Source organism: Phyllostomus hastatus, unplaced genomic scaffold (genome assembly GCF_019186645.2).
Source record: "Phyllostomus hastatus isolate PE091 unplaced genomic scaffold, TTU_PhHast_1.1 phas_scaffold_93, whole genome shotgun sequence".
Classification (NCBI taxonomy): Eukaryota; Metazoa; Chordata; class Mammalia; order Chiroptera; family Phyllostomidae; genus Phyllostomus; species Phyllostomus hastatus.
The window spans coordinates 18839801-18867587 of NW_025334042.1; the positions used below are offsets into that span (position 1 = coordinate 18839801).

A 27787-nucleotide genomic window follows, 5' to 3' on the forward strand; every position below is an offset into this window, starting at 1 on the left:
TTCTTTTTTAAAAATTTTATTTATTGATTGTAGAGAGAGAGAAGGGAGAGAAAGAGAAACATCAATTCAGTCGTTCCATTTATTTATGCCTTCCATGCATTCATTGGTTGATTCTCATTTGCGCCCTGAATGGAGATTGAACCCTCAACCTTGGCAACACTCTAACCAACTGAGATACCCAGCCTCAGCCTTGATGTATGGTTCTTATGTGACCTCCTAGACTACAACAAACATTACACATTCCCACCTCCGAATCTTTGCTTCAGCCTGAAATAAACTCATCCTTCCTAGACCTTGTCCTGCCAAACTATCCAAATTCAATTCATCCTTCAAATCTATATATTCATTCTTTCAACAAAATTTAATGAATACCTTGCATGGTACCTGACATATATTGTCAAATGAATCTGTTTCACATCACCTAATGCCTTGCACATAAATACTCAGTGAACATTTGTTCCCTGATTAAATATCAGCACGGTTCGGTTCCTTAGAACAATGGGATTAAGTATCACATACCAGGAGTTTCTGGGGTGGGAGTATGGTATACTGACTACTTGATCCTACCACTTAGTTGGATGACCCTAGGTAAAACACTTAATTATCTGCTCCTCAGTCTAACATATGTAAAATGGGGTGGGGGTGGGGGCTACTATTTAAGGCTATTACTGTTTTAAACAGAAAGCCTGTTAGCATAGTTTAAACACATCATAAGCACCCAAGAAATAGAAGCTGTTTTTATTTTTAGCTCCAGCTGAAACTGAGACTGAGTTTTCTTCCAAGCATTTATTCTGTCTATAAGACATAAACCAAGACCATTTGGGATTTTGGTCCCTGAGCAGACCTCACTTTTTTTTTCTTTTTCTTTTTTTGCATGTCTTTTGTTTTTGGCCTCACACTTAACTTACCCCAGGACCTTGAGCTCATCCAGTAGTTTGTAACTCATAAATCCTGACTAATTACACAGATGTGTTGTCTCCTTGGTCTTCGTGAAGCCCAGTGACTTATAGTTAAGTGCCTGGAGATCTTCACATGAAAGGCACCCAAGGGCAGGCACCACTCTATTCAGTTATAAAAGCAAAATACTACAAAAAACTTGGGAAAAGCAGACATCCAGGAAGAGCACTTCAATCCTTAGGCTGTAATCCCCTAATACAGAGACGGAAAGATCATTCAGAAGGCCTCAGGCTACTTGGAGGGTCCAGGACTGGGAGGAGGGCAGGATGCTCAAGTCTTTGATGTAACTAGGGCTGTGGAAGGAGTGTGAATCTTTCACCTCTCCTAAATAAAAACAGGAGCAACAACACGTATTGTTATCCTGATTAATTCAAGCCAGTTAAAAGGCTTGGGCAAACTGGCCTCTGTAAGTGGCTTGTTTGTGAGTTGTGACCAGTCCTGCATTATGTCAGGCTTCCTTTGCACCTTCATTCTTCTACTATCACCTCCTTCCTTCCATCCCCATATCCACCTCCTCAGGCAATGGATCCTCTTGCTAGACCTAGAGGTTGCTCTAGAGAAGCCCAGTCCAGGACTGTATTGGCCTACCCGACACTGAAACCCTCAAGTTGGGGGGAAAAAAATAGCGATGCACAACATGTAGTTTTTACATGAGCTGTCCCTGAGGTTGAAGCAAAGAAGAAACTGCTACCACAGCTATTAGTTTCCGATCCCTTAAATGGCAGGTAGCTGTGAGGTAGTGGCGAGAGCACTGCACTTAGAGTCATGCAACCCTGGTGTTGTACCATCTCATAACTGATATTTTAGACCAGTTCCTTAACCGTCCTAAGCTTCAGTGTCTTCCTCTTTAGAGCACGGAAAACAATACTATCTACCTCACAGGTTGATGTTAAAAGTAAACGAGACAGCACATGAACTCGCCGGGACCACTACAGTATTACAAAGCTGGCGTTAAAGCCGTAACTCCGCCCCATCCCTCAGCCGCACAAGTTACAAACCGGCAGCACCACTAAAACAGCCTGCCCCCTCCTAAGGAATCATGGGCCGTGAAGTCCTTTGATGGCCACACCCTCGTTTGCTGTCATGGAAATGAGAACTACTTCGCCCAGGATGCAGTGGTGAGGTCGCCGCCAAGACCGCCCTCTACTCCGCCCTCCTTGCGCATAGCCTCTTGGGATATGTAGTCCTATATCCATGCCTATTCGCTAGCAAAAGGCCACGGAAGAACCACAGACCCCAGAAGTCCTCGCGCTCACTCTTCTCCCTCCCCTCTCGGTGTCGGAGTGCTGTTTTTGTTGTTGGTGAAAGGTGAGGGAACAGCTGATCCGTCTGTGGGGTAAGAAACTTGGCCTAATTTGGGGAATCTTATGGGGAGCCACCCCACTTTCCAGTTTGTAAAAGGATAAGCTAAGGGGACTGCAGAAGGGGATGCAGGAGCGTTTGGGTTTTAACACTTTCCGTACTGGAGAAGTCACCCCCACTGTTTTGGGAGTTTTTGGTCTCAAGAGGCAACTGATCAAAGCGGTCCCCCCTCACCGTTCTCACCTTCCTCTCTGTCCTTCTCTAAAAAGCTTGATACACTTAAGGGATTTGGGAGGAGGGCAGCTGAAATCTTTGCTCATTTTCCCCCATGTAAGACTTGGCCCTCACAAACCCCTTTCCCCTTACCACCCCCACATCTCTCGCCAATCCAAAGGCCTTTACCACGTTGACTAGCTGGGGAAAAACCTTCCAAGGTGTAAAATGTCAAGGAACTCTAGAGCCCTGCAGAATGGGGTGACGGTACCATACCATACGAATACTGCAGTCTGGCTGCACACATACACCTTAGGTGCCCAGAGCTCTTTCAGGCCTGTGGAATATTTCCACCTGTTAAGGATGTTATTTGTAGCAAGTATTTGGGATTCCCCAGGCTTAGATCTTGGGGATAATTTATCCCCCCCTTAGAAAGCCAGGGAACTGCATTTGGAGAAAACATATGGACTTGTTTTAACTAGGGATTTTTAAAAGAGATGAAAATCCAAAGAAACCTCTTTTCTTCAATTTAGTCTCTATTTTGGAAGTAAAAGTTACTCCTTTTTGTAGAGCTGGCCCACCTTTCCTCCTTTTAAAGTTCCTACCCCCCCCCCCGACCTTACTTCAGCCTGGTGTGGGTTTGTGATGTTTCGGGGTGCACATGACTAATGGCTGTGGCTGATTGGAGGCAGTCAGCTGTGACTGACACAGGGTGAAGATTAGTGGGCTAGAGAGGAGGGATGAGGAGGGCTATCTTACAGCCCCAGGCTGAGGAGTTTTCTTGATTCTTATTATATTTCCTCACCCCACCCCCGTATTTTTTCCTTCCCACCTAACTTGGGACACCTCTTCCTCTCAATTCATCCTATAGTGTGCCTCCAACTACCAATCCAAGCAGGCGGAGGAATTCAGCACTTAGAATTGAGGCTAAGGGAAGCAGAGAGAAAATGGGGAGGGAAATACTGGGGCTTGGTTACATATAGTCAAACCAGTAGGTTTCTAGTCCCGCTTCAGGAAAGACCTGAAGAAAAGAATGTATGTCATTTTTGAACTATCTCTTCCTTCTCTCAACATCATATATACATTTCCCCTCTCAGGGATCCTTTCTTCCCACCTTCCAGTCTGTCCTCTGCCCAGGGGTGGGGCTTTCCTGGCTCCAGGCCCCCACATTCCATCTCCCCACACCACCACGTTCCTGCTGAGTGTTTCACTCCACCCTTGTAGCTGCCGCCTCCAGAATTCTTGACTTCCTGGAATAATGAAGTTGAGGGCAGAACCTGTCTTTCCTTATATTCTCCCTTTCCCTTTGTCTCTTGGATGAGAGTGGAAGCTTTTAATTCATGGGGTTGGACAGCTCAGAAAAGAGGAGAGAATGTGAGCTCAGGGGCCTGAGGATTGGGCTATTGCCTTGCCCCAGCCATATTTTAGCCCTGAAGATGCAATCATTACTTTCAGAGATTAGTTGCTATTTTCAGGTGCCATAGTCATTCCTGTGTACAGTTGGGTCAACAAGCTCAGGAGTGCACAAGAAGACCTGCTCAGAACAGGGGGCCCCACACCTCAGTTGGGGTTTTTTTAATCCTCATCCAAGTACATATTTTATTTGTTTGTTTGTTTATTTATTTATTTTAGAGAGAGGGGAAGGGAGGGAGAGAGGGGAGGAGAGAAACATCAATATGGAAGAGAAACATCAATTGGTTGCCTTTCGTAAGTGCTCCAACCAGGGATGAACCCTCAACCTGGGTATGTGCCCCAACTGGGAATCAAACCTGTGACCCTTTGATTTGCAGGATGATGCCCAGCCAACTGAACCACACTGGTGAGAGCCTCAGTTGGATTTTTAAATTCAAGAGCCAGAAGATGTGGGGGATGGGATGTGTACATGGACACTGAAGAATTGGGAATCCTAAAGGATGTTAAGAGGTGGAAAGGGAGGGACTGAGGGGAGCAGAGCTTGGAATACTGAGACTTGATTAGTGGGGCAGTGAAAAGGGAGCAGAAATTACAGAGATCTTAATTCTAGGAAGAGTTTATAACTTAGGGTGGGTATAGTGTGAGGACAGGGACTGACATGGAAGGCCCGACTTATGTCCTGCAGACTGAGAGTGCCATCTCTGAAAGGGTCCTATAACCCTCAGGGACTGGAGACTAAATATGACTTCATCTCCAGGTATAGTGATAGCAGTTGTGGGTAGCAGGAGATGGAGTCGAGAAGGAAAACTGGAGTGGAAGGATTTTAGGATATTAACCCTTTGTTTTATAGGAGGGCACATATCTTAAGGGAAGAATGGAAGAATCATCCATAAGCCGGGCACCATCTCGGTGTGGAGTCAGCTTTCTAAATGTGGCCCGGACCTACATCCCCAACACCAAGGTGGAGTGTCACTACACCCTTCCCCCAGGCACCGTGCCCAGTGCCAGTGACTGGATTGGCATCTTCAAGGTATACCTGGAACCCCCTTTGGCTCAGGTTTATGTGCCATGAGTTGGTTGGAATAAGGAGAATGACTGGGTTCTTGGGTTTTCAACCTCATGTTGATAAAGAAGGAAAAAGATGTCACAGATTATAGAGGCCATCTATATAAGCAAAGCTCATCATCGTCTCCCCATCTTAGCCTTGTTCTCTCTTTTTTAAAGATCTTATTTATTCTATTTTTAGATAGAGAGGGGAAGGGAAGGAGAAAGAAAGGGGGAGAAACATCAGTGTGTGGTTGCCTCTCACGTGCCCCCACTGGGGACCTGGCCCATAACCTAGGCATGTGCCCTGACTGGGAATCAAACCGGCGATCCAGTGGTTTTCAGGCTGGCACACAATCCACTGAGCCACACCAGCCAGGGCAGCCTTGTTCTCTTTTGGCACATAAATGCCCTCCCACTTTCCTGTCTCTCATCATCCTTGCCACTGTAACACCATCCTCTCTCCCCCACATTCAATTCCTCAGCCCTTTCTACCATGTACAGCTGGCAGTTCCATCACCATAGCCCTCTCTCTCCTTGGACTTTCACAGGTGGAGGCTGCCTGTGTTCGGGATTACCACACGTTTGTGTGGTCTTCGGTGCCTGAGAGTGCAGCTGATGGTTCCCCTGTCCATGCTAGTGTCCAGTTCCAAGGTACAAGGGAAGATAGAGAACCGGAGGGAGTAGTCAAAAGGATAGAGGTTTGGAAAAAGGAAATGAGCTCAGAAACATAAAAGGCACAGAGAACAAGGAAAAATAAGTGCAAGTAAATAAGGACTATATCCAACAGGCTCAGCAGACACGGAGTTATCACAGAGGCAAAGACTCAGAGATGGCAGGAACTGTAGAATGCAACTAATGCCACCTCCTGTCGAGAGAAGGAACTAGAGGGTAGGGAAGAGGGAAAGGTGGTGTCACACATTGAGAAGAAGATGGTCATTAGATTCTAAAAGACCTGGGCTCAAGTATCAGCTCTAATACTTATAAGCTGTTTGACACTGGGCAAATTACTTAAACTCAGTGTGTCTGTTATCTTAACATTAAAAGGGGACACCTAGTTTATAGGGACAATAAAAGGATTTTAAATGATATAGGGAGAACTGTTAGCACAGTGCCTGGTACATGGTAGGCACCCAATAACTAGTAACTAACATCATCATCATCGTTATTAAAGAGAATAGGTTTGGCAAAGAGAAGGAAAGGACTAGGCATGAAGGAGGGAGAAGAGTATCCCAAGGAACAGAAATAGCCTATGGAAGGTGAAGAGAAGAGAAAAAGAATATGAAACAGTGAGCAAGGGCCAGAGTCAGAGAGAGCAGATAACAAAATACACCAAGGGGACCAACTGAGCACTGGAGGGCCCGGGATCGCACCAAGGTCCTAGGTCCATTATTATTCCCACAGCCAGCTACCTGCCCAAGCCGGGAGCCCAGCTCTACCAGTTTCGATACGTGAATCGCCAGGGCCGGGTATGTGGGCAGAGCCCCCCTTTCCAGTTCCGAGAGCCAAGGCCCATGGATGAACTGGTGACTCTCGAGGAGACTGATGGTGGCTCTGACATCCTGCTGGTTATCCCCAAGGCAACTGTGCTTCAGGTGAGAACAGCTACTCCTGGGCACAGGAGTGGGAGGACAGCATTGTAGGGGGCCCCTTCCCACTGTACCCTCCCCTTAGCTGTAGCTTCAGCTGGAGACCTAACTGGAAATTATACAAAGTCCTGCCTTCAAGAAAGTCTCGGTCTAACACTGACAGACCCAAACATGTAGGGCAGGGAAGCAAGCCTCCACAAGCCAATGTTACTCAAGATTTCGTAAGAACTTTCTGAGTGTTCCTTTTGCAAGTGCTACATCCTGGCCTAGACTGTAGAAGAAGATACAAAGGGTAGAGGGAGGCCACTCCTGGGAAGGAATTGACCAGAGGAAGGGGAGGATGAGACCCACTTCCAGGGCAGGTGAGGAGCAAGAACAGCTAGGAAGGGCCCCAGACCTGCACCGCCGGGTACTGGAGGCACTGCCCACATGTGGCTCTTGAGCACTTTAAATGTGACTGGTCCAAATTGAAATATACTGTGTGGGTAAAGTACTGATCAAATTTTGAAGACCTAGTATTTTTTAAAAAGTGTAAAAGATTTACATATTTTTTTTATTGATTACATGTTGAAATAACATTTTGGATAGACTTAGATAAAATATTGTTAAAATTAATTTCATGTGTTTCTTATCAGTACCTTTGTTAAGTGTCTGTTAGAAAATGTTAAATTATATAAGTGGCTTGTATTACTTTTCTATTGGGCAAAATAGAGAAGGATTGAGGAGTAAAAGTAGATGTTAGCAAGGAAGACTTCCCGGAGAAAGGTAAGCTAGTTGGGGAGGAAGTGCACTCCCCAGACAAGAAGACAGGCCTGAGGAGGGCTCAGAAGAGGAGAATGAGTAGGTTGCCTTTGATTTAGATAGACTCTAGCACTCTAGAACCTTCTAAACACATGGAATCAACACAAGAATAGAAAGAAGATGTTTGTATCTTACACTAGTTGGAGATGTGTAAGCTCCTACACCATGTTCTGTTCTTACATTCATCATTCCCATTACAATTATCTGACCACAACCCACGCTAAGGGATCACTTCACAGATGAGGACACAGAGATTCAGAGAAGTTAAGTCACTTGTTTAGAGTTATATAGCTCATAAAAATCGTATTAGAGATTTAAACCCAGTGTCTGACTTCAGAACCAACAGATTAAAATTAGGGGAGCAATCTCATTTGTCTGTGTGGATTGAGAAAGACTTCTATCAGACAAGGGAGTCCTGCAGTTGCCAAGCCAAGGATGGGTCAGCCCGCCTATGGGAAGACTGTAAAAGGGATGGGCAGTTAAGCGTGCTGGGAGCTGGTGTCAGGTGGGTGGTGGGCAGGTTTTAGTAGCCACACCAGCTCACCTCTTTGTATCCTCTGCTGATGTAACTTCCCAACCCTGAAATGCATCTGCAGCGTGTTGGGAATGGGACCTTGGAATGGGTGCTTCACTATCACACCCCTTTCTTATCCTGCCCCCTGTAGAACCAGCTGGATGAGAGCCAGCAAGAGAGGAATGACCTGATGCAGCTGAAACTGCAGCTGGAGGGGCAGGTCACGGAACTGAGGAGCCGAGTACAGGAGCTTGAAGCAGCTCTGGCAACTGCCAGGCAGGAGCACGCAGAGCTGACAGAGCAATATAAGGTGGGATTTGGGCTGGCGGTAGGCTGGGGCCTGGCTGCTCACCCAAAATCTGAACCTGGTGAAGAGGATGAAGGGGAAATGTTAGTGGTTGTTTAAGATGGTTCTGACACCAAAGAAATAGGTTTAAGGTGTAATAAGTGGGATTAAACTTGATAGATAGGAGACATGTCTCATATTTGTAAAAGATTCAGTTCTCTGAATATGGAAATGCTGAGGTAGGGTGTAATCACTGGTGAAGGAATTTTCCCTTAGTTTCCTTTTCAAGGAAGTTGGCTACATATGGGTGTGGGAACAAACTCTGGTCTGCTCCTCCTGTGCCTTTGCTCCACTCTTTGAGATGAGCCTCAGCTTTTCTCTTCTTCTGGGCAATCTTAATTCCAGGGGCTTTCCCGGTCCCATGGGGAACTCACAGAAGAGAGGGACATCTTGAACCGGCAACAAGGAGACCATGTGGCACATATCCTGGAACTGGAAGATGATATCCAGACCATCAGTGAGAAAGTGCTGACAAAGGAGGTTGAGCTGGACAGGTGAGAGGACCTCTTCTACCCCATTACTTCCTGTCTTTTCCGGTGACCCTGGAACTCCAGCATCCTGTTTCAGGCAGGCCAGCCTGCCCTCTGTCTCAGGTGGTTTGTCTTTTCTTTCTCAACCTCACTTAGTATTTCAGTTACTAAGGATATCATTTTCTGCCCTCACTCTCATTTTTTTCTAACTTATTCAGCATTTCTTACCTTTAGAAGTAATCGTGGTTACCATTTAATGTGGAGCAAAGGCTGAGCAAGAGTTAGGAGTAGAGGACTTGAAAAAAGGGAATGGGTAGAACAGTCAACACAAGATAAGAGGATGGATTTCAGATTTTACCGCAGCAAAGAATAAGATTAGACTTTGTTCTCCCTGTTAGGAAATGTTAGAACTGGTGATCCATGAGTGTTGTGAAAACTCTCCCCTGAAAAAAGAATAGAGCGTTGATTTTTAATGTTGGGAGAAATGTAGGTAGTGTATTTAAGAGGGTGTGTAAGAGAAGATCACTGTCGTTTCACTCTCGGACACTGCGCTGTCAGACAGCTAGCATTTTATAACTCTAGTGTTGATCCAAGCTACCGTCCTCTAACTTGCACCCTTGGGTCCTGGTTTAGACCTCTGGAGTCCTCTGGAGTTGGGGCTTAGAACTTGGCTTGGGAATTTGAGCATCCCAGAGAGAAGTGGGGGTCTGGGCCTAGAGGAGCACCGGCAGAAGAGCTCAAGACAGAAGTTCAAGCCCTTCATTCATTCTCTGGTGACCGGTCGGCTGTCTGATATTCTGTCCCCCCATTCACAGGGTTAGAGACACAGTGAAGGCCCTGACTCGGGAACAAGAGAAGCTCCTTGGGCAGCTCAAGGAAGTGCAAGCAGACAAGGAGCAAAGCGAGGTAAGGGCTCAGGGTCGGTTTGCTTTCTCAGTTGTTTATTCAGTGTTTATTGAGTTCCTTCTGAGTGCTGGGCACCAAAGGTAAAATGTAAAGGTAAGATTATGTATGTATGGTAAAGGTAACATTATGTATGCTCTCCTAGAGAACATTAAGACATATACAGAAATCAGAATTAGTCAAAGGGGAATATGACCAGTATCAACAGAGAAGTGCAATAAACTGTTACGATGCTCCACAGAGGTGAATGGGAGCACATCTTCTTAGGGACATTAGAAAGGACTTTTTTTTTTTGAGATTTTACTTATTTATTTTTAGAGAAAGGGGAAGAGAGGGAGAAAGCGAGGGAGAGAAGAATGAATGTGTGGTTGCCTCTCACACATCCCCAACCAGAGACCCAGACTGCAACTCAGACATGTGCCCTGACTGGGAATTGAACCAGCAACCCCTTGGTTCACAGGCCAGCACTTAATCCATTGAGCCACACCAGCCAGAGCTAGAAAGGACTTTTAAACCGGGGAACATAGCCCTGGCTGGTGTGGCTCAGTAGACTGAGTGTGGGCCTGTGAACCAAAGGGTCATTGGTTTGATTCCCAGTCAGGGCACATGTCTGGGTTGCAGGCCAGGTCCCCAGTAGGTGACTCATGAGAGGCAACCACACATTGATGTTTCTCTCCGTCTCTTTCTCCCTCCCTTCCCTCCTCTCTAAAAATTAGTAAATAAAATCTCAAAAAATAAAAATAAAAATGGAAGGGGGGGCATAAACTAGCTTAGTATTTCTTAACTTTTTTAGCAGCAGAACCCTTTCTTCCCTGTCCTTCAATGAAGTTTTTGCACTTAAGTGGAACCTCATTGTATAAATAAAAGCAGTATTTTATTATAAATTTATTTTTATAAATTCAAATGTATAACATTTATGTATAACGTAGGTATACATAAGGTAATGAAAGCAACTGGGTAATTTTGGTGGCCACCAAACTTTGATATTGGCTGTTCTGGATGGCTGTTCTGTCCTCCCCAGCAGCTGACACAATTCTGCTCTTTGTTTTAGTTGTACAGTATTGACAACACCTTGAGTCACACACAAGTAGGTGCAAATCGATAAGTTTTTAAACTGTCCACCTTGCATTCTCATTTTGCTTCAATAGAAAATGCAATAGAAACTTCATTCTGAGGTTTGCACAGAAGCGAACTAACCTGCAAGGACATGTCAGGGGATTAGTGACCTCCAATGTGTTAACCCTGTGAGTTTGTGCATTTTTCACATAATTTGTAATATTTTTAAATATTTGAAGCTTAAATCAGGTATTTGCAGAATCTCTAAATCACATCCTCAGAACCCTAGGCTTCTGTGGAAGATTGTTTGAAAACCATTTGCTCGGCAGTGAAGAACAGGTAGAATTTGAGTAGATAGGGGTAAAGGAGCCCATTCTAGGAACAGATGAAAACACAAGCAAAGGCTTAGAGTCCAGAACAGTTGGGGCAGTTGAATGTGTGGATGAAGAGATTGAGATGAGCCCTGGTCAGATTGTAGACAGTCTCAAGTTTAATCTTTATTCCATAGACAGTGAGAGGCTTTGATTTTCAAGTAGGCGACAAGTACTCAAAGAAGATTAATTTGATTGCCTTGTGGAAAATGAGCTAGTTGTGAGGTTTTTTGGTAGCCCAAGCAAGAAATGACCAGAGCCTGAGCTAGCCTGATTGTGGCAACAGTGGAAAAGAGAAAATGGCCGCGAACAAGATACAGGATGGAGAAGCAATAGGCTTTTCTGTAGGTTGCTGGGGAGAACAGAGTCCAGTATGGCACCAAGGTATCCAGCTTGAGTGACTTGAGAATTAGTTTGAACCATGGACAGAAATAAGAGTGGAAAGACCTAGGGTAGAATGGCAGGTAGAATATACTGAGTTTCCGGGGCCTGGAGGACATCTACACTGAGTTTTGATATAAAAGAAAAACTGGGTAAGCAGAAATGGGACATGGGAGACCTAGATTTATGTAAGACCCCAGGCTGTGACCCTGGATATCTCACTTTGGGAGCTGGAGACCAGGTTCAGGATTGAGTCACTTTGAGCTGAGAATCCAAGACCAGCTGGCAAGAGCTGAATGCTTGAGTTCGTGTTAAATCTGAGAAGTGGAACCTTGGCCTCTCTTATCACAGTGGTTCACTTCTCTGGCCCCGCCAAATATGTATTCCCCTTTCCTTACCTACTCTCCACCTCCATCAGGCTGAACTCCAAATGGCACAACAGGAGAATCATCGCTTGAATTTGGAGCTGCAAGAGGCCAAGGGCCTGCAGGAGGAGCAGGGTGCGCAGACCCAGCGCCTAAAAGACAAGCTGGCTCAGATGAAGGACACTCTCAGCCAGGCCCAGCAGCGGCTGGTGAGTGAAGGCCCTAGGCAACAAGAAGGAAAGTTCCAAGGACTAATTGTAGAAGTCTGGAGAAAGGCATGGCTAAAGACTAACAACCCAATCCTCAGTCCTAATGCAGTATGGGGAGGAGGGAGCCTGGTTACTACCTTGGTAGTAACCAGGTTCACAGTGACCCACTGGGAGCCCTAATCTCCATCTCTTCCTTTCTTCTGAGGCTGAGCTGGAGCCGCTGAAGGAGCAGCTTCGAGGGGCCCAGGAGCTTGCAGCCTCAAGCCAGCAGAAAGCTGCCCTTCTTGGGGAGGAATTGGCCAGCGCAGCGGGAGCCAGGGACCGCACCATAGCTGAGCTACACCGCAGCCGCCTGGAAGTGGCTGGAGTCAATGGCAGGCTGGCTGAGCTCAGTCTGCATTTGAAGGAGGAAAAAAGCCAGTGGAGCAAGGAGCGGACAGGGATGCTGCAGAGTATTGAGGTAGAGGGATGGGGGGACCCAGCAGGCTGATAGCCACAGCCCTCACCTTTGCGTGATCAGATCTCCTAGGAGGAGAGAGAGGGAGGAATGGAAACTTAGAAGACTTAGAAGTGGGAGGAGCTATAAGGGAGGAACACTTCCCTGTGCAGGCATGACCCATCCCTAAACAGAGTGTTCCCAACCCCGATCTCCAGAGCACCTTCCTTGGTTACTTTTGGGTCCCTTCCTTCAGTCACAGGTTATGGGGAATGAGGAAGGCAAGAAGGGGAAATTGCTCCCAAAAGATTCAGTTGAATAAAGAAAGGGTCACAGTGAGGGATGGTGACATTGCCAATGGTATCCCTTTTCCCTCCTCCTCCTCCCATTTTCCTTTCTGGCCAACTCCCAGGCAGAGAAGGACAAAATCCTGAAGCTGAGTGCAGAGATACTTCGGCTGGAAAAGGCAGTTCAGGAGGAGAGGACCCAGAATCAAGTGCTCAAGACTGAGCTGGCCCAGGAAAAGGATTCCAGCCTGGTAATGCACCCAGCTACCCGTGAGCACTGGTCCTATGGCCTCCAGAGGCCAGTGCCACTCCCTCTATCTGAAATGTGAGCTCAGAAGTGTGTGGTGCTCTTTTATATGTTGGTGGCATCTCACTTGCACACCTCCCAGGCCTCATTGATTTGAAATATACAGTGTCCCTTTCTGCACTTGGGCTCCCGTTCTGGGCCTAATAGTGATGACTTAGGAGAATTATAGAGTGTCCCTGCTATGCCCCTGCAGCCCAACCCGGGTCACCCAGGTCCACACTCAAGAGCCAGAGACTGAATTTCCTGCAGCCAAGAAAAGGGGTTCATGGAAAAAGTGTGGGGGTGAGGGAAGAATGAAGGCCCAGAGAGACATGATTCTAGATTGTTAGGTTGATCCCAGAGCCCAGGTTTTCTGGTGTACTTTCTAGGCTCCAGATTCAATTCAGCTCTTTTCCCTCAGGTGCAGTTGTCAGAGAGCAAGCGAGAGCTGACAGAGCTGCGGTCAGCCTTGCGTGTGCTCCAGAAGGAAAAGGAGCAGTTGCAGGAGGAGAAGCAGGTGAGAACCTGTAACCCAGGCCCCCCTGGTAGCCAGAATTGAGGGCTAGAAACTGTGGCTTCTTGTCATCTCTTGGTTTAGAAATTGGTATCTCCATGAGGACCCAGAGGCTAAAAATGGGACCGTGATCAGCTGATCTGGCAGGATGGGATGATTGCTGGGGGAAGGGGGGGATGTAGGGGGTGAAAGGGCCCTTGGGAGGGGGAGGGGAGGATCTATCTTAAGCTGCTCCACCGTTGGTGAAGGTGTCTAATCCTCAGGAGCGCAGAGTTCATCTTGAATATAAAAGAAGGTTCTACAAGTCAGTAAGGTTAGCATCTTCCCAGCCTCTTGCACCTCTTTCCTCCCCAACACCAGGAACTGCTAGAGTACATGAGAAAGCTGGAGGCCCGCCTTGAGAAGGTGGCAGATGAGAAGTGGAATGAGGACGCTGCCACAGAGGATGAGGAGGCAGCTGCAGGGCTGAGTCTGTACACCCCCAATCTTGTGACACCTCTTCCCCGCTCCACCTTTCCCTGTTGGGGAGAGCTCCATGTGACCCCTCTGGGAGCTGCCTCTGCCTTCTGTGTTTTGCCTTTTCCCTTCCTACACTCTGGACCCTGGTCCGATTTAACTGTGTCCTTTATCCGAAGGAGTCAAAGCTGATCCAACCCTCTAACAACATATCCTTTTTTCTCTGCCTGCTCCCTTACCTACAGGCTGCCCAGCAGCTCTGACAGACTCAGAGGATGAGTCCCCAGAAGACATGAGGCTCCCACCCTATGGCCTATGTGAGCGTGGAGACCCAGGCTCTTCTCCTGCTGGGCCACGAGAGACTTCTCCCCTAGTTGTCATCAGCCAGCCAGCTCCCATCGCTCCCCACCTCTCAGGGCCAGCTGAGGACAGTAGCTCTGACTCGGTGAGCAGTGAGGAAAGACGGAGCAGGGGCAGGGAGGAGCGGGTAGGGCCAAGCCCAAGTGGCCCAGCCTCCAGAACAGAAAGACTTAGACATACGGGGCTCTCATTTTTTCTTGGGGGAGAAGAGACAGGCCCAGCACCTCTTCAAAGCCACACAATGGACATTACCCCAAAACCCAATCGCCTCAGTACTGCCAGGTCCTACTCTGCACACCCACTGTTTTCTTATCCATCAGCTCCCTTCAAAACACTCTTCCTGCCCCACTCTTACTATAGCCCTCTGTTCTCTGTTCCGACTTGGACTTCCCTTCCTTTACCTGTCCCAATATGGTACTCGCCCATCTCAGAACACTACCCAAAAACCCAGCCTATCTCTTTGGTGCCCAGGAGGCTGAAGATGAGAAGTCAGTCCTGATGGCAGCAGTGCAGAGTGGGGGTGAAGAGGCCAACCTGCTGCTTCCTGAACTGGGCAGTGCCTTCTATGACATGGCCAGGTGAGCACAGAAAGGAGGTCTGAGGGAGGTGGGAGAATGCCAGCAGAAAAGGCATCCAGGTGAACAGTGCCCCTGCCCTTCCCCCAACCTCTCCCTTCTTGGCCCTAGCCAAGAAAAGGAGACATAGATGTGATTGACACAAAATTACCCACTATAAATCCCAGATACCTTAGGTAATCCCTTCTCTTAGCCTATCAACACATGTGCACTCAGAGGCCCTGCCTTTAACTGGCTTCTGTGTTGTTCTAGCACCATCTTCCATGGAGCCCAAATTGCCCTGCATCCCCTCTCTCCTGCCCCTACCCCTTCCCCACCTACCAGGTAGGTACCTAGGCTCCATTGCGGGGAGGAAGGGGAGTAGGTGACCAAGCACCCAGGGACAAGAACAGAGAAGAGACTGGGATCCAGCATCCATCTGGCCACCCTGAGATCCTGTCTCACCTGACTTTCCCGGGGGACCCTTTGAGTGGTGAAGCCCCAGGGGTGGGAGATTCAGGTATCAGATTGCCCCTTCTGCCTGCCTTTTCTTCTGCAGGTCAAGAGGGAAAGGCAGAGGGGAAGAGAGATTTTATCACCTAGTCCCCAGCTTTGCCTGGATGTGAGCTGGGTTTGGGGGTGGGGGGTGCTGTCATCTTTCTTGGCTGGAGCAGGAAGATGAAGGACGATGTCAGACTCATTTTCAACCTCATTAGGCAGCAGACAGAGATGGAGGGAGGAGAGCAGGAGGTTGGAGGATGGGCTCTGCACTGTAGGGACCAGCAGGGACTAAAGAAGGAGAGAACAGGGATCTGGGAAACTAAGGCCTCCAGCACTGTGGGGAGAAAGATGCTGAGGAAGAAGCTAGGAGAACCTCCAGGATGCAGTATTAGGAACAGGGAGATCTGGGGACCAACGTGCATAGGTCACTCTCCCTGAGATTTGCAAGTCAAGGAGGCAACAGAGCTCACTGACTCCCTCCTTTCCCCTCTGTCTCTCTGTAGTGGCTTTGCAGTGGGTCCCTTATCAGAGGCCGGCACTGGGGGCCCTGCCACACCCCCATGGAAGGAGTGCCCTATTTGTAAGGAGCGCTTCCCAGCTGAGAGTGATAAGGATGCCCTGGAGGACCACATGGATGGACACTTCTTCTTCAGCACCCAGGACCCCTTCACCTTTGAGTGATGTTACCTCTCCCTCGTACAAGCACAAACACACACTTACACACATGTACACACACAGACACATTTAGGTCCCATGCCTCTTTTCCAACACAGTGTGCCCCATGGTGTTCTGTTCCCTAGGAACCACTCCTGTGTGCCATTTTTATCCCAAGCTCTCCCACCTCATCCTCTCCAGCCCAGCTCTTTTGTCCAGGCAGGGGTCCTTCATGGAAGCAGTGGCTGAATTTACCCCCTGAAAGCGGTTTTGGAAGAACCAGGATAGAGGAGGCCTTCCCCAGGGGGAATAGAATCGGCCCCTCCTAGCCCTGGTCGCTTCTGTCACTCCCACCAGCCACCACACGGACCACCCCCACTGCATGCACACGCACACACATGCAGTCTCTGGCGCCCCGAAGCCAATCCCTGGGGCACCCTACCTTCTCTTATTTGGGGTCTGCATTTGTTCTCTGAGTTGCCTCTGGGGTCTGCATTGAGGCAGCAGCATGGGCGTCATGACCTCTTCAGGTCTCTCAGTTCTGAGTTTCAGTGGTTTCTCTTATTGCCACCCCCCCCATTGCCTTCCACATCCCACCCCAGCCTTTTTCCATAACATTAGATAAGTTTGGAGGTTTCTTTTGTATTTTTAAGGTTTTCTGTACTGTCTCCAGCCCCTCCCTGCCATCACCCTTCAGTGTCCTCACATGGAAAGAAACAATGCATTGTGCCTTCTATGAGGGGTGGGGGAACAAATGGCCCTGGGTTCCCCATTTCCAAGCCCTTCCTCCCTCTCCAGCTTTCCCCACAGCAATAAGAGCTTTCCCCCAGTATCCCTTCCCTACCTGTAGTTTGGACAAATATATTTATATGGTATGTACAACTCTTCTAATAAAATGTGTTCTTATCATGAGGTGTGACTAGAGCAAAAAACACCCAGACATCTGGCTCTTAGACCTTGGTGGGGGGGGCAAGGCAGGGAGGGGACTCCAAGTGACTTTATCCCATATGCCTCGTGCTGTGCTGGTCACCAGTGGGAAGAGAAGGGAGGAACCTTTGTCTAAGGCGGAGGTCTGGTTTGGGGAACACTGCAGTGGGGGAGGGAGAAAACTGCAGGTCAGTGTCTTGGGGTTTAGTCTCCGTGGGACTCGGTACAGGGCCAAAGCAATGCCTTAGAAGGCAAGGGAGGGTTCCGCCACTCAGACCTTCACCCTCTGCAGCAGCCATCACTACGCTGGGCCAAAGGGTAGGCGTTCCTCCTGTCAAGAGTGCACACCTTTGAGTATCCGCTTCATAAAAAATTCCCTAAACCCCATACCTCTGAAGATTATTTGATACTCTTCCCATCTCTGCCTCCCTCTGTTCCTCTGTTGCTGTCGCCACACACCCTTGCACGCACTCTGACTCCACAGCCACGAAAACACATCCATCCACTCTAACCAGCTTCACAGGCTAGACAGACACAGCATCATAAAGCGTTTATTAAGGACCTGTGTGCTCACCAGGGCTCTCAGGAGTTCCCAGTACCAGCCTTGTCTGCAGCCCCCTTGTTCCCCATCCCAGTGGCTCCCTTACCATCCACCCTTCATTTCCTTCAGGGCCCCTGGGTGGGCCACCTCCACCCCGCCATTCCCCCTCTATGCACCTGAAACCCCCTGTCCCCCCCCTTCCAGCCCCACCTGGATGACATCTTACATCCTTCCTTCTTCCCTCACATCGCTGTCTCCTAGCAACCCCATCTCATTCCCTGAATCCCTTCCAAGGAAATTAGAGATAATGGATCTCTCCTCTCTCCATCTCAACTCCTCTTTATCGATCCTCCTTTAATGAAAGTTAATTATAACAATGATTTAATTAATAGAATCCCTCTCTTCCTTTATTGCTTCCCGTATTAAGACTATTAATAAATACGAGCTGGGCTGACAGAGGCATCCATCACCTGCCTGGGATTCCCCCATCCCTCCTTTTCCCCTCCCTCATACCCCCTCCCATTCATGGCCTATAAACTTACTGGGGTAGTGGGGGTTAATCAGAGAGGAATTATGAGCCAACATCCCCAGCAGGAGGTGCATTTAATGAAATCACTTGTGATTTATGTCTGGGGGAGGTTAGGGAGGGAAGAATCTGGAACCCAGATATCCTGGCTTCCAGAAAGGTGGCTCCCTAGTGCAAAAGAGGAGGAAGATGGAAACAGGAATCCAGGGCCCCTTCTACCACCCCACAGCCCCTGCCAAGGCACGCACATCCACAGGAGCCACATGGGTAGCTGCACAAGGCCACTGACACAGAGGCTGCCAAACTAAAAGCACTCAGAAGACTGCAGGCTAGGTTTCATTCTTTCCCACCTCTAAAACTCGGCATGGATCATCCTCACCCCATTTCTTTCTCCCCAGCCCAGTTCTGCTCCTAAACCTGCTCCCCTGCTCCCTTCCTCCACAAAGCCCCGCCTCAGTTCCTCATCAGATCCCTCCACCCAGATATTTAGAACCCCAGCTGCTCCTTTCTCTCTCCATTGTAAGCCTCCTGATGTGCAGTCTGCACCTTCAGGCTAGGTGTTGCCCAGAAGTTTGGAGCCATTTCTCTTGCCTACCCCAGAACCCAGACTGGTCTCTGACACACACAGCTCAGGGAAGGCTAACTGACTGCATGGGCAGGGAGGGAGGATACCTGGGTTCCAGTCTGAGTTCTTGTTCCTACTTGCTGTGTGGTGTTTGGCAACTCAGCCTTTCTACTCGTTTCCCTTCTGTAATGCATCATCTTTCCCCTGCTTCCCAGCATCCAGGCAGAAACTGATGGAACTGCATGGGCTTGAGAGCCTGGTGTGAGAGGAAAAGTCAGACCAAGAAACAGCAAAAAGGACTGTGGGTGTCAATATTTGGTGGGCGATGAGTGAATCCAAACATCATTCCCCTCTTACAGAACCTCAGTGGCTGCCTGTCACCTGTGGGAATGTGAAGTACAGACTGTTGAGTGTGCCAGTCAGGGTCTGCACTATCTGGTCCCACTTTCCATTTCCCATCCTGTCCTGAGGAACCCTGGACTCCAGTTTTACAGAACCATTCCACAGAAATAGGCACTACTCTGGCATGCCTCTGAACATGTGCTTTCCCCTCAGCTCAAAGGACACCTCCTCCATGAAGCCCTACTTCTTTCAGTTATCCTCTCGAGATACCACATAGAGCATTTTATAAAAACACACTACATCATATTTACAAGTTACAAAGCTTCCCATGAGTCACAACATGGGGGCTAAGCAATAAAGAATGAGTAATTGTAAGCCAAGCATGTGCAGGCAGAAGGAACAAAATGTGCAAAGACATAACTTGCTGAGAAGTCTAAACACTCAAGTAGGGCTGCAGGTAAGGATCATACACAGTGTGTGAAGTGAGACTGGAAAGATGGACTACCAGACATTTACTCACACGTTCACTCGATAAATACTCACTGAGTGCTCCCTATGGGTCAGGCACAGTTCTGGGCACTGGGAAACAAATAGTAATACCTGCCCATGTGGAGCTTACACCCCATGGGCAGACCACAAAATTCCAGAGAAACCAGTTCAGACCCCACTGCAATAACCCCAGGAAAAAATGGTGAGCACTAAACTTAAGCTGTGTCCAAAGAAAAAGAGGCAGAATTAATGGGACTTGGTGATAAGTAGATATGAGAAGTGAACAAAAGGAGTCAAGCTGACTCCAGTTTTCTGGTTTCAATGACCAGATAACCAGTGAGGCCATTCATCAAATGAATAATACAAATGGAGAAATACAGCAGAAAGATGATTGGTATAACTTTGTCTTGTCGAATTCTCAATGTCTTTGGGATCTTCCAAAGGAGAGAGAGATCCAGTAGGCAGTTAGACATATTTTAAGTCTAGAGCACAAGAGAGTTTGGAACTGGAAATAGAGACTTAAGATCCTTGAAAGTGAAGGTGATGAGAGTGAAGCAAGGTTACCTCGGTCAACCCCATGTAGAGTAAGAGGGTAAGAGGGCCAAGGGCAGCCCTCAGGAGACCATCAGCATGCAAAGGAGGTATGGAGAATGCAGAGTCTTGGCCAGAGAGGTAGGAAGGAATTCAGGACAGATGAGTCAAGGAGAGAGATTAGCAGCAGCATGTGTGGCAGAGAGGCCAAGGAAATGACTCCTGGAAATCACTGCATTAGCAGCTGGGAGGTACCTGGTGGCTCAGCAAGAAGCTTAAAGGGGTAAGCTTAGAAGTATTGCAGGCGAAAATTATTGTGCAGCTGGACTTCACAGAGCCTGAGACAGAAACACAATTCTGACCTGTGGAATTAGGAATATGACTCCAGACTCACGTAAAAACAAGGACTTCTAATTTAAGGTGTAAGAAAAACCAAGGGTGGCCCTAGCCAGATACCCGAGTTAGTTCATTGGTTAGAGCATCAACCCCATACATAAGGTTGTAGTTTGATCCCTGGTCAGGGCACGTAAAAGAATCAACCAATAAATGCATAAATAAGTGGAACAACAAATCTCTCACTCTCACTCTCTCCACCTTCTCTAAAGCCAAAAAAGTCTTTAAAGGTGTGGAACAAATAAAAACTATGAAAAAGAAAAATCAAGGGCAGGAGCCAAGATGTCTGGGTCCAACATCAGCGATCCTGCTGTCTCTGACTGGCCTGGTGTGAAGCACACTCTAAGCCTGCACTGTCCACTGTAGTAGCCACCTGCTACATGCAACTATCTAACATTTGAAATGTGGCTAAAATGAATTGAGATGTTGTATGTGCAAACCGCATAATAGATTTCAAAGACTTAGTCCCAAAAAAAGAATTTAAAATAATTTTATATTGATTGAATGCTGAAATTATAATATTTTTGGGTAAGTTGGGTTAAATAAAATATATCATGAAAATTAGTCTCACCTGGTTCTTTTTACTTTTTTTAAAAAATGTGGTTACTAGAAATTTGTATGTGACTTGTGTTAAATCTCTACTGCACGACGCTAGTCTAAGCCCTGCTTGATTGATTGATTAAGATCCCCACAGCCTGGACATCCCTAGACCCCCAACATCCCTTCTATCGGGAAGATAAATATCTGGAATTTCCATAACTGTATTCTAGACACACCTTATGCCCCATGCTCCCAACACCATACCTATGACAAGACATTCCAGTGCTCAATACCCATCTCCAGATACCCCTGTCCTGGTTCTTCATATAGTTTTCTTTCCCTGGGTCTGCTGATAATCAGTGAGAGCAGAAATGTCCTATTCTAACTCTCACAAAAATGGAATTTTCCTCCCAGCTTGGGGTCTAGAATCTCTCAAACTTAAATTTAGAAGCTGTGTCTCTTCCCTGTTTCCCCCATTCCTCAACAACTCCTTCTTTGCATTTCTGATACTGTGGAAATCTCCCAAATTGGTAGAAACATGGTGTTGTGATGAGCACACAGGTTTTAATCTCTAAGATTTAATTTGTCATACTTCCTAACCATGTGACTTGGAGCAAAACATCTCATATCTCTAAGCCCTCTTCTGAAAAAATGTGGATAACTCCTATCTGGGAAAGTTATTGTGATGATTATATGAGCTCAGGTGTATAGAATGACTTGTACAGAGCCTGGCACACAGTAGATACTTTGTAATTTGGGGGTTCCCCCCTTTGCACGTTACCACTGCATATTTATAGAACTAGAGAAGGAAACAAAACAAACAGAGGCTTATATATATGGACTGACAGAACCTCAAAACTGAAAGGGTGCTTAGAGATGTATTTCCAGCTTCCCATTCAGTACAGAAATTCCCTGGATTACATCCTCATTGGTAGTCATCCAACATCTGCTTAAACATCTCTGGGGGCCATTCATTGGTTTACTCAATAAACAAGAACAAGGCACTGTGGGAGCCATGAAGAAGGGCAGACACAGACGTTGCTGTTAAGGAGCTGATATATAAGCATAAGGGATATATAGAGAAATAACTATAAGGTAAATGTGGTATATGCCAATTGAGTTGCTATGACAGACACTGACCTTAAAAGTTAACCCACTGTTCAACAAAAGATGGTTCTAATATTAAAATCCCTCCCAAATCTCAGACCTCAGTTTTCCCATTTATTTTATGAAAAATGGAACAAGATCCTTCCACTCTAGGTCATGGTTAATCTTTGACGAGGACATTTCTGTAATAATCTTAAAATTCCAGGTGGGTATCAATATGGAAAATGCTAGAATGGATTAATGGAAGCACAGATGTAAGGAGAAGTGGATTAGCTGCAAGATCCTCCAGCCTCTTCTGTATTATAGAACTTCTGGGGGTCCCTAGATGTCTACCCCACCCTCTACGTACTACCAGCAATTCCTGCCCCCTGGAAGGCCCTGCACTTCCCTACTCTCAAGATTCATACAAATGAACAACTATAAAAAACACATGGACAAAACCAAGGGGGTGTGGAAGCAGGGGAGGGAGGTGGGGATGGCTGTGATGGGAGGGGAGTGGTAGGGGGTAAATACAGACAACTGTAATTGAACAACAATAAAATAATTTTTAAAAAAGATTTATCCAAATGTTTTGTGGCTGTGCTTCTCCTTTTCTCCCCATTCGTATCACATTTACTTCATCTTTTATCAGCATCTCTATAATTTTCTTTGTGTTCACCTCTGCTTCAGTCTGTTCTTCCCATTTAGATTTTTGTTATCTGTTATTCCTGTCTTTCTGCCTTTCTTTGTTTCCCTTTCTTTTATTCTTTCATCGTTTTCTGTTTCTTGGTCGGTTTCCATTTTTCTGTCTCTGGCCTCGCTTTCTCCCCAGCTGCTGCAAAGCCATAAACCCAGCCGGCCCTGCAGCAAGCAGCCGCCAATCACTGGGCTCCAGGAGATGAGAGGAGGGGGCTACAGAGAGATGGGGGCATGGAAGTGCTGGGGAGCTGTTGCTACAACAGGGGAGGGGGGAGGCAAAAAAAGAGCAGAGAGATGTCACTCCCAGAAGGCAGCCACAGCTGCCTCCGCAGCCGGTGTCTGGACGCCTTTCCAGCAGAGCAGACACCTGGCCTCTCTTTCTGTTGTGAGGCAGGGTACCTGGGTCCCTCCCGTATACTCCCCAAACCATGATTTCTTATTCAAAACTACTAGCCACAAATCCATGAGAGATTTGCCTCCCCCTTCATTTTTAGGCCTCCCAAAATGAGGGAGCTAAAGGACGCTAGGGGTCTGAGGATTTCTATGGACGTTGGTACAATAAAAAGATGATCAGGGCAGAGTGAAGATGCTGAGAATCAATGTGTTGAAGAGGTACTGAGAGGAGGGAAAGTCCTAATCGGCCAAGATGGAGACCAGAGCTGCTTCTAATCAGCAACTTGGCCATTTCTTCTTTTTTTTTTTAAGATTTTTGTTTATTTATTTTTAGAGAGAATGAGAGGGAGAGAGAAAGAGAGGAAGAGAAACATCGATGATGTTGCCTCCCGCACCTCCGCAATCGGGGACCCGGGCGGCAATCCAGCTCTGTGTCCGGACTGGAAATCGAACCGGTGCCCCGCAGTCGGGCACTCAATCCACTGAGCCAGGGCGTGGCCATCCATTCTTAAAGCAGGACTGACATCCAGAATCCAGGTTGGGTACTGCAAAAGGGACAAATACCCAACTCATCGTCACAAACCCACAGGGTCTGGGGATGGCGTGGGGGCTAGAAGGGAAATCAGGGAAGGGGAGGGATTAGTCAGAGATTTTAGGAGAACAGCAGAGGTGGAGAAACGTTTCTGTCCTGCAGGGCAAAGGAGAGAGGCCCAGCAAGTGGTAATTCCTGGTGTGCCGGCGACCCCTGCTGGCTATGCACACCACTGCCTAGGAGAAGGGAAGCACAGCCAGCTTGTGAGAGGTCTGGGTGGGTTGAATGTGACAGTGCATTCTGTGTGATGGCTGGAACATGACAGTGCATTAATGTATGACAATGGGAGTAGCGCTTCCCGTGACTGTGTGTGGGCACCCTGGATGAGGACAGTAGTATGACCGAGAACAAAAGCCACAAAGCTCAGGCTCTGAACTCCTGGTTCCCCTGCAGGGGAGTGTGGGTATCTGGAAAAGGTGAGGTCTTTGAGCCCAGTATATCTCTTCACCAATGTCACATCGGTGGTATAGATCCACTCCATGAGGTACTGATGGCATCAAAGTAAAATTAACCAGTCCAGTTTTAGCTGGGGGCTTTGGATTCAGATTACCCTGGATTAAAATCCTGATCACCTGGTTACTAGTTGTATGGCCTTAGGCAAGTTATTAACTTCTTTGAGCCCAATATCCTCACCTGTAGAGGCAGAATAATACCTGTCTCACAGGGTGAGTGTTTAGCACGGTGCCTGACAATAGTAAGCATTTCATAGATGTTAATTTTCTGCCTCCCTCTGCCTTTATCTAGTCCCACCCCCAAGGCTGAGCAGGGATTTCAAAAGGCAAATAAACAACAGAGGATGGTGTTGACAATGATGACGGTGGTGGTTTATATTTACATTACTCATGCAAATAATTTTAAACTTATTTTTAACACACGGCTTTTTTCCTTTTTACTAGCCAAGCACATCATGATCATGTTTTATTGGGACAGAAATATCCTGGTGTTATGGCAGGTATCTAGAAGGATGGCCTGATGAAGCGATAACAAGGCATGACAAACCTTTCTTTATTGTGATACATTCTCATTACTCAGGTTAATCAGGAATTACCCATTAGAACAAGGGCTTAAGATAAGTACAGGACAATCATCTGTGGAGCTCAGAATCTCCTGATTTTCCAATGAGTATCTAATTGTTATTGCTGTTGTGGGGGGACGATTACTGCTCTGATTAAACTGGTCTTAAAACATTAAAATATGTTTTAGGAGATACATCAAGAAGATGAAGGTAGTTAGAAACAGCATATTCTGAAATTTCAATGAAGACAGGTTTGAATTTCACCAAAGAATATTCTAACCTCTACAGCTGTCCAGTGGCAGGGGCAAACTGCTTTATGAAGAGCTCCATTTCAACAGAAGCATTGAAGCAGAATCCGGCTGGCTCCCCGGCAGGCTTACTGTGAAAGAAATTTGGGCTGCAGAGGGAGAGCAGATAAGAGGCCCTCTGAGGTCCCTCCACAGATACACTCCAGTGCATAATGAACACTTAGCTGGGTAGAAGTGTTGTTCCAAATAGCATTACTGCCATACCCACAGTCATCGTTTGTCACCATGGGGTAAGGAGGGGGTGACTGGTAATAACAACTGTATTTTTTTCCTCTCTGACCGTTCCCAAGAAAAGGCAAGACTCCAGAGTCTTTCCCTCTCTCATCATCCCCACATTCCTCTTGATTTCTTCTGCAATCCTTTTTATTTTCTTTCTAGGCTTCATAGGATTACCTTAAAGAAAAACTTACTTAAAGAAATGGCTTTTTGCATCCTTTAGTTTTTTGCCTCTAAGAGGTGGGCAGGCAATGGGGGAGTCGAGGAGGGAACAAACATTTGTGGAGGTTATATTTAGTGAAGATGTTGTAATTTCTGCATTTGATTAAGAGAAGTATCTGCTTTCATGCAGGTAAATGTGCATGTATATATTGTTTTGTAAATGTGGATGTAAATGTAATGGGTCTGCAGGAATTCACTGCAGTTCAGGCTTCTCTGAAGGGTTTTGCTATCTAGCTGCCTATGGGGGAAATCTGTGAGCAGCTCCTCCAAGGATTTCAATGCCTTCTGTGTGTACACCGATTAGCCAGGAGTTATTCTTCCAGTTTCAGGATCTTTATACATGATCCCAGGTTAGTCTATCCCCATCCTAGTATAAGGGTGTTGCCACATCAGGAATCATCTGCCTTCCATGTGTGCATCATTGTATTTCCCATCCGTTATGGGTCATGTAGATCCTTGTGCCCAACCAGTCCCAAATGAAGCAATGTGTGTCCCACAGCCCATCCTCCCACTTCTGTAAAGAGTCCTTGGCACCCTCCCCTCCTGGCCACCTCCACTCCCCACTTTCCATGCCAGGAGAGATCTAATTACACAGAAATTAGTACAGAGAAGGATCGTTTGCTTTTATGGCACCAGCGCCAGGGCGGCTGTAAATCTGGGACTGCTGCTGCAGCCGCCTCTGGGCACTGTGCAGGCTGTAGGGGGGCTCTCACCTCCACACCCCTCTTTGCTCCATCTCTTCCCAGCTGCCGGGGCCTCTACCCCTGCCCAGAACTGCAGAGCACTATTAGTTACCCATCTTAATGAAGGCGGGAAGCCTGGGAAAAGGGAGGGTATCCTCAAACAAAAGATGATTACATAATAGCTGCTCAATAAATGTTCTCTGAATGGTTAGAGAGGAGTTAATCCCAGCAATGCTAGCTAACTGCTACCCAAAAACACAGACCTGCCCAAGGGATGAATATTCCTAGTAAGCACTTACCAGATAGTTCCACTTTCTTATGAATCTGGATGAAGTATTAGGGCAGTCATTCTGGCTTCCATTTTAGAGACCCTGAACTGCTTCTTGGGCAACATCAGACAATGAAGACAGACCAGGCTTCAGATTTTTTTTAGAGATTTTATTTTATTTTATTTTATTTTATTTTATTTTATTTTTGAGAGAGGGGAATGGAGGGAGAAAGGGAGGGAAACATCAATGTGTGGTTGCTTCTCACATGCCCCTTACTAGGGACCAAGCCCACAACCTAGGCATGTGCCCTGAATGGAAATCAAACTGGCAACCTTTTGGTTCGCAGGTCTGCACTCAATCCACTGCCACACCAGCCAGGGTGGCCAGAGTTAGGATTTTGATTCTTCTGTTTACTAGCTAAGTGATCCTGGGTACACCACATATACTCATGTGATCCGTGGTTTCCTCATCTGTGAAATGGTGGTCACAAAACCTAGTTTCCAGGTTGTTGTGAGACATCAACGAGAAAGCACTGGACCAAGAGGAAAGTGGTCCACTAATAGTTACTATCACTATTAGTGTTTTGCTAGCTAACACTTCCATTTTCCTACTACCCTTTAACTAGCCATTATCCCAATCAAACTTCTTTCAAGTGCCACCACACAATTTGGGACAATAAGCTATGCAGACAAGTTATGCCCAACCTAGAATGAATGTTTATTTATGTTAAGAGTCTCATCAGAAGCCAGGGGCGAAGACAGAAGATTTCAACAATTCTTGGACACCTAAAGGCACTGTTTCACCCATAGCCAACTTTCTCCAAGGGCTTACCTTGGCAGTGATTATTTTGATCTCCATTACTTTCATAGAGGGTATGAATTTGTTTCTTAGGGTACTGAAGAGTCTTGTATATGATTGTGTAGGAAGAATCAAGGACTTAGGGAATTAGAAGGGAGCAGGAATTGGGGAAATGGAGACAGGAGGTTTAAACCCATCTCAGAGCAATGTCTAGGGCCCTTTAGGGAATAGCAGAGACAGAAGCCAAAAGTCCAGTTTCCCAACTTCCTGCCAACAGTCTCAAAACGCAGGGGTTAGGGGGTCTCCTTACTCTTATCCTCTCCTGGTCTGATGTCTCTAGTCAGGAATTCCTGACTTTACCCATATGTGGAAAACCCTGCAGGACTCTAAGTGTTGTGTAGGCCAGGAAGCGGAGAGACCTCAAAAAGAAGTAATATTTCCCCTTCCCTAACCCGAGTCTTCCCAGATCTCCAAGCAGCGTCAGTCTTGGACCCCCTGCTCCCACCGTTTAGAGGCAGGAGGAGCCAGCAGGAGAAAGCTGCAGCCCGTCTGTGTCTGGCTTCTCACCCCCGATCTGCGTCCCAGGGAGGGTGAGGATTTGGCGTGAAGGGCAGAGGACTGGGGGATCTCTGGCCCCCGCCTCCCCCCACCCCCAACCCAACTCAGGCTG

The 27787-nt window shown here is 47.1% G+C and overlaps 1 protein-coding gene across 3 annotated transcripts; it reads left to right on the forward strand.

Annotated features, from left to right (window-relative positions):
- The first annotated feature begins 2220 nt into the window (after positions 1-2220).
- Positions 2221-16894, forward strand: CALCOCO1 (calcium binding and coiled-coil domain 1). 3 transcript variants are annotated; one of them, XM_045829832.1, is made up of 16 exons: positions 2221-2293; positions 4263-4291; positions 4736-4915; positions 5481-5583; positions 6334-6524; positions 7985-8143; positions 8525-8673; positions 9465-9555; positions 11779-11934; positions 12140-12394; positions 12783-12908; positions 13365-13460; positions 13818-13926; positions 14159-14358; positions 14745-14851; positions 15832-16894. In XM_045829832.1, the coding sequence occupies exons 3-16, from the start codon at positions 4760-4762 to the stop codon at positions 16007-16009; spliced, it is 2076 nt and encodes a 691-aa protein (XP_045685788.1). In that variant the 5' UTR covers positions 2221-2293; positions 4263-4291; positions 4736-4759; the 3' UTR covers positions 16010-16894. The 3 variants fall into 3 exon arrangements, with proteins under 3 accessions (XP_045685788.1, XP_045685790.1, XP_045685789.1); XM_045829834.1 differs by lacking the exon at positions 12783-12908; XM_045829833.1 differs by lacking the exon at positions 4263-4291.
- Positions 16895-27787: the final 10893 nt, after the last annotated feature.

Excerpts from the sequence above, each read along its gene's own strand:
- CALCOCO1 (XM_045829832.1), top strand. The coding sequence starts at position 4,760 with ATGGAAGAATCATCCATAAGCCGGGCACCATCTCGGTGTGGAGTCAGC. Across the intron at positions 9,556-11,778 it reads CAGACAAGGAGCAAAGCGAG|GCTGAACTCCAAATGGCACA; the intron begins GTAAGGGCTCAG and ends CACCTCCATCAG. Across the intron at positions 14,852-15,831 it reads GCCTTCTATGACATGGCCAG|TGGCTTTGCAGTGGGTCCCT; the intron begins GTGAGCACAGAA and ends GTCTCTCTGTAG.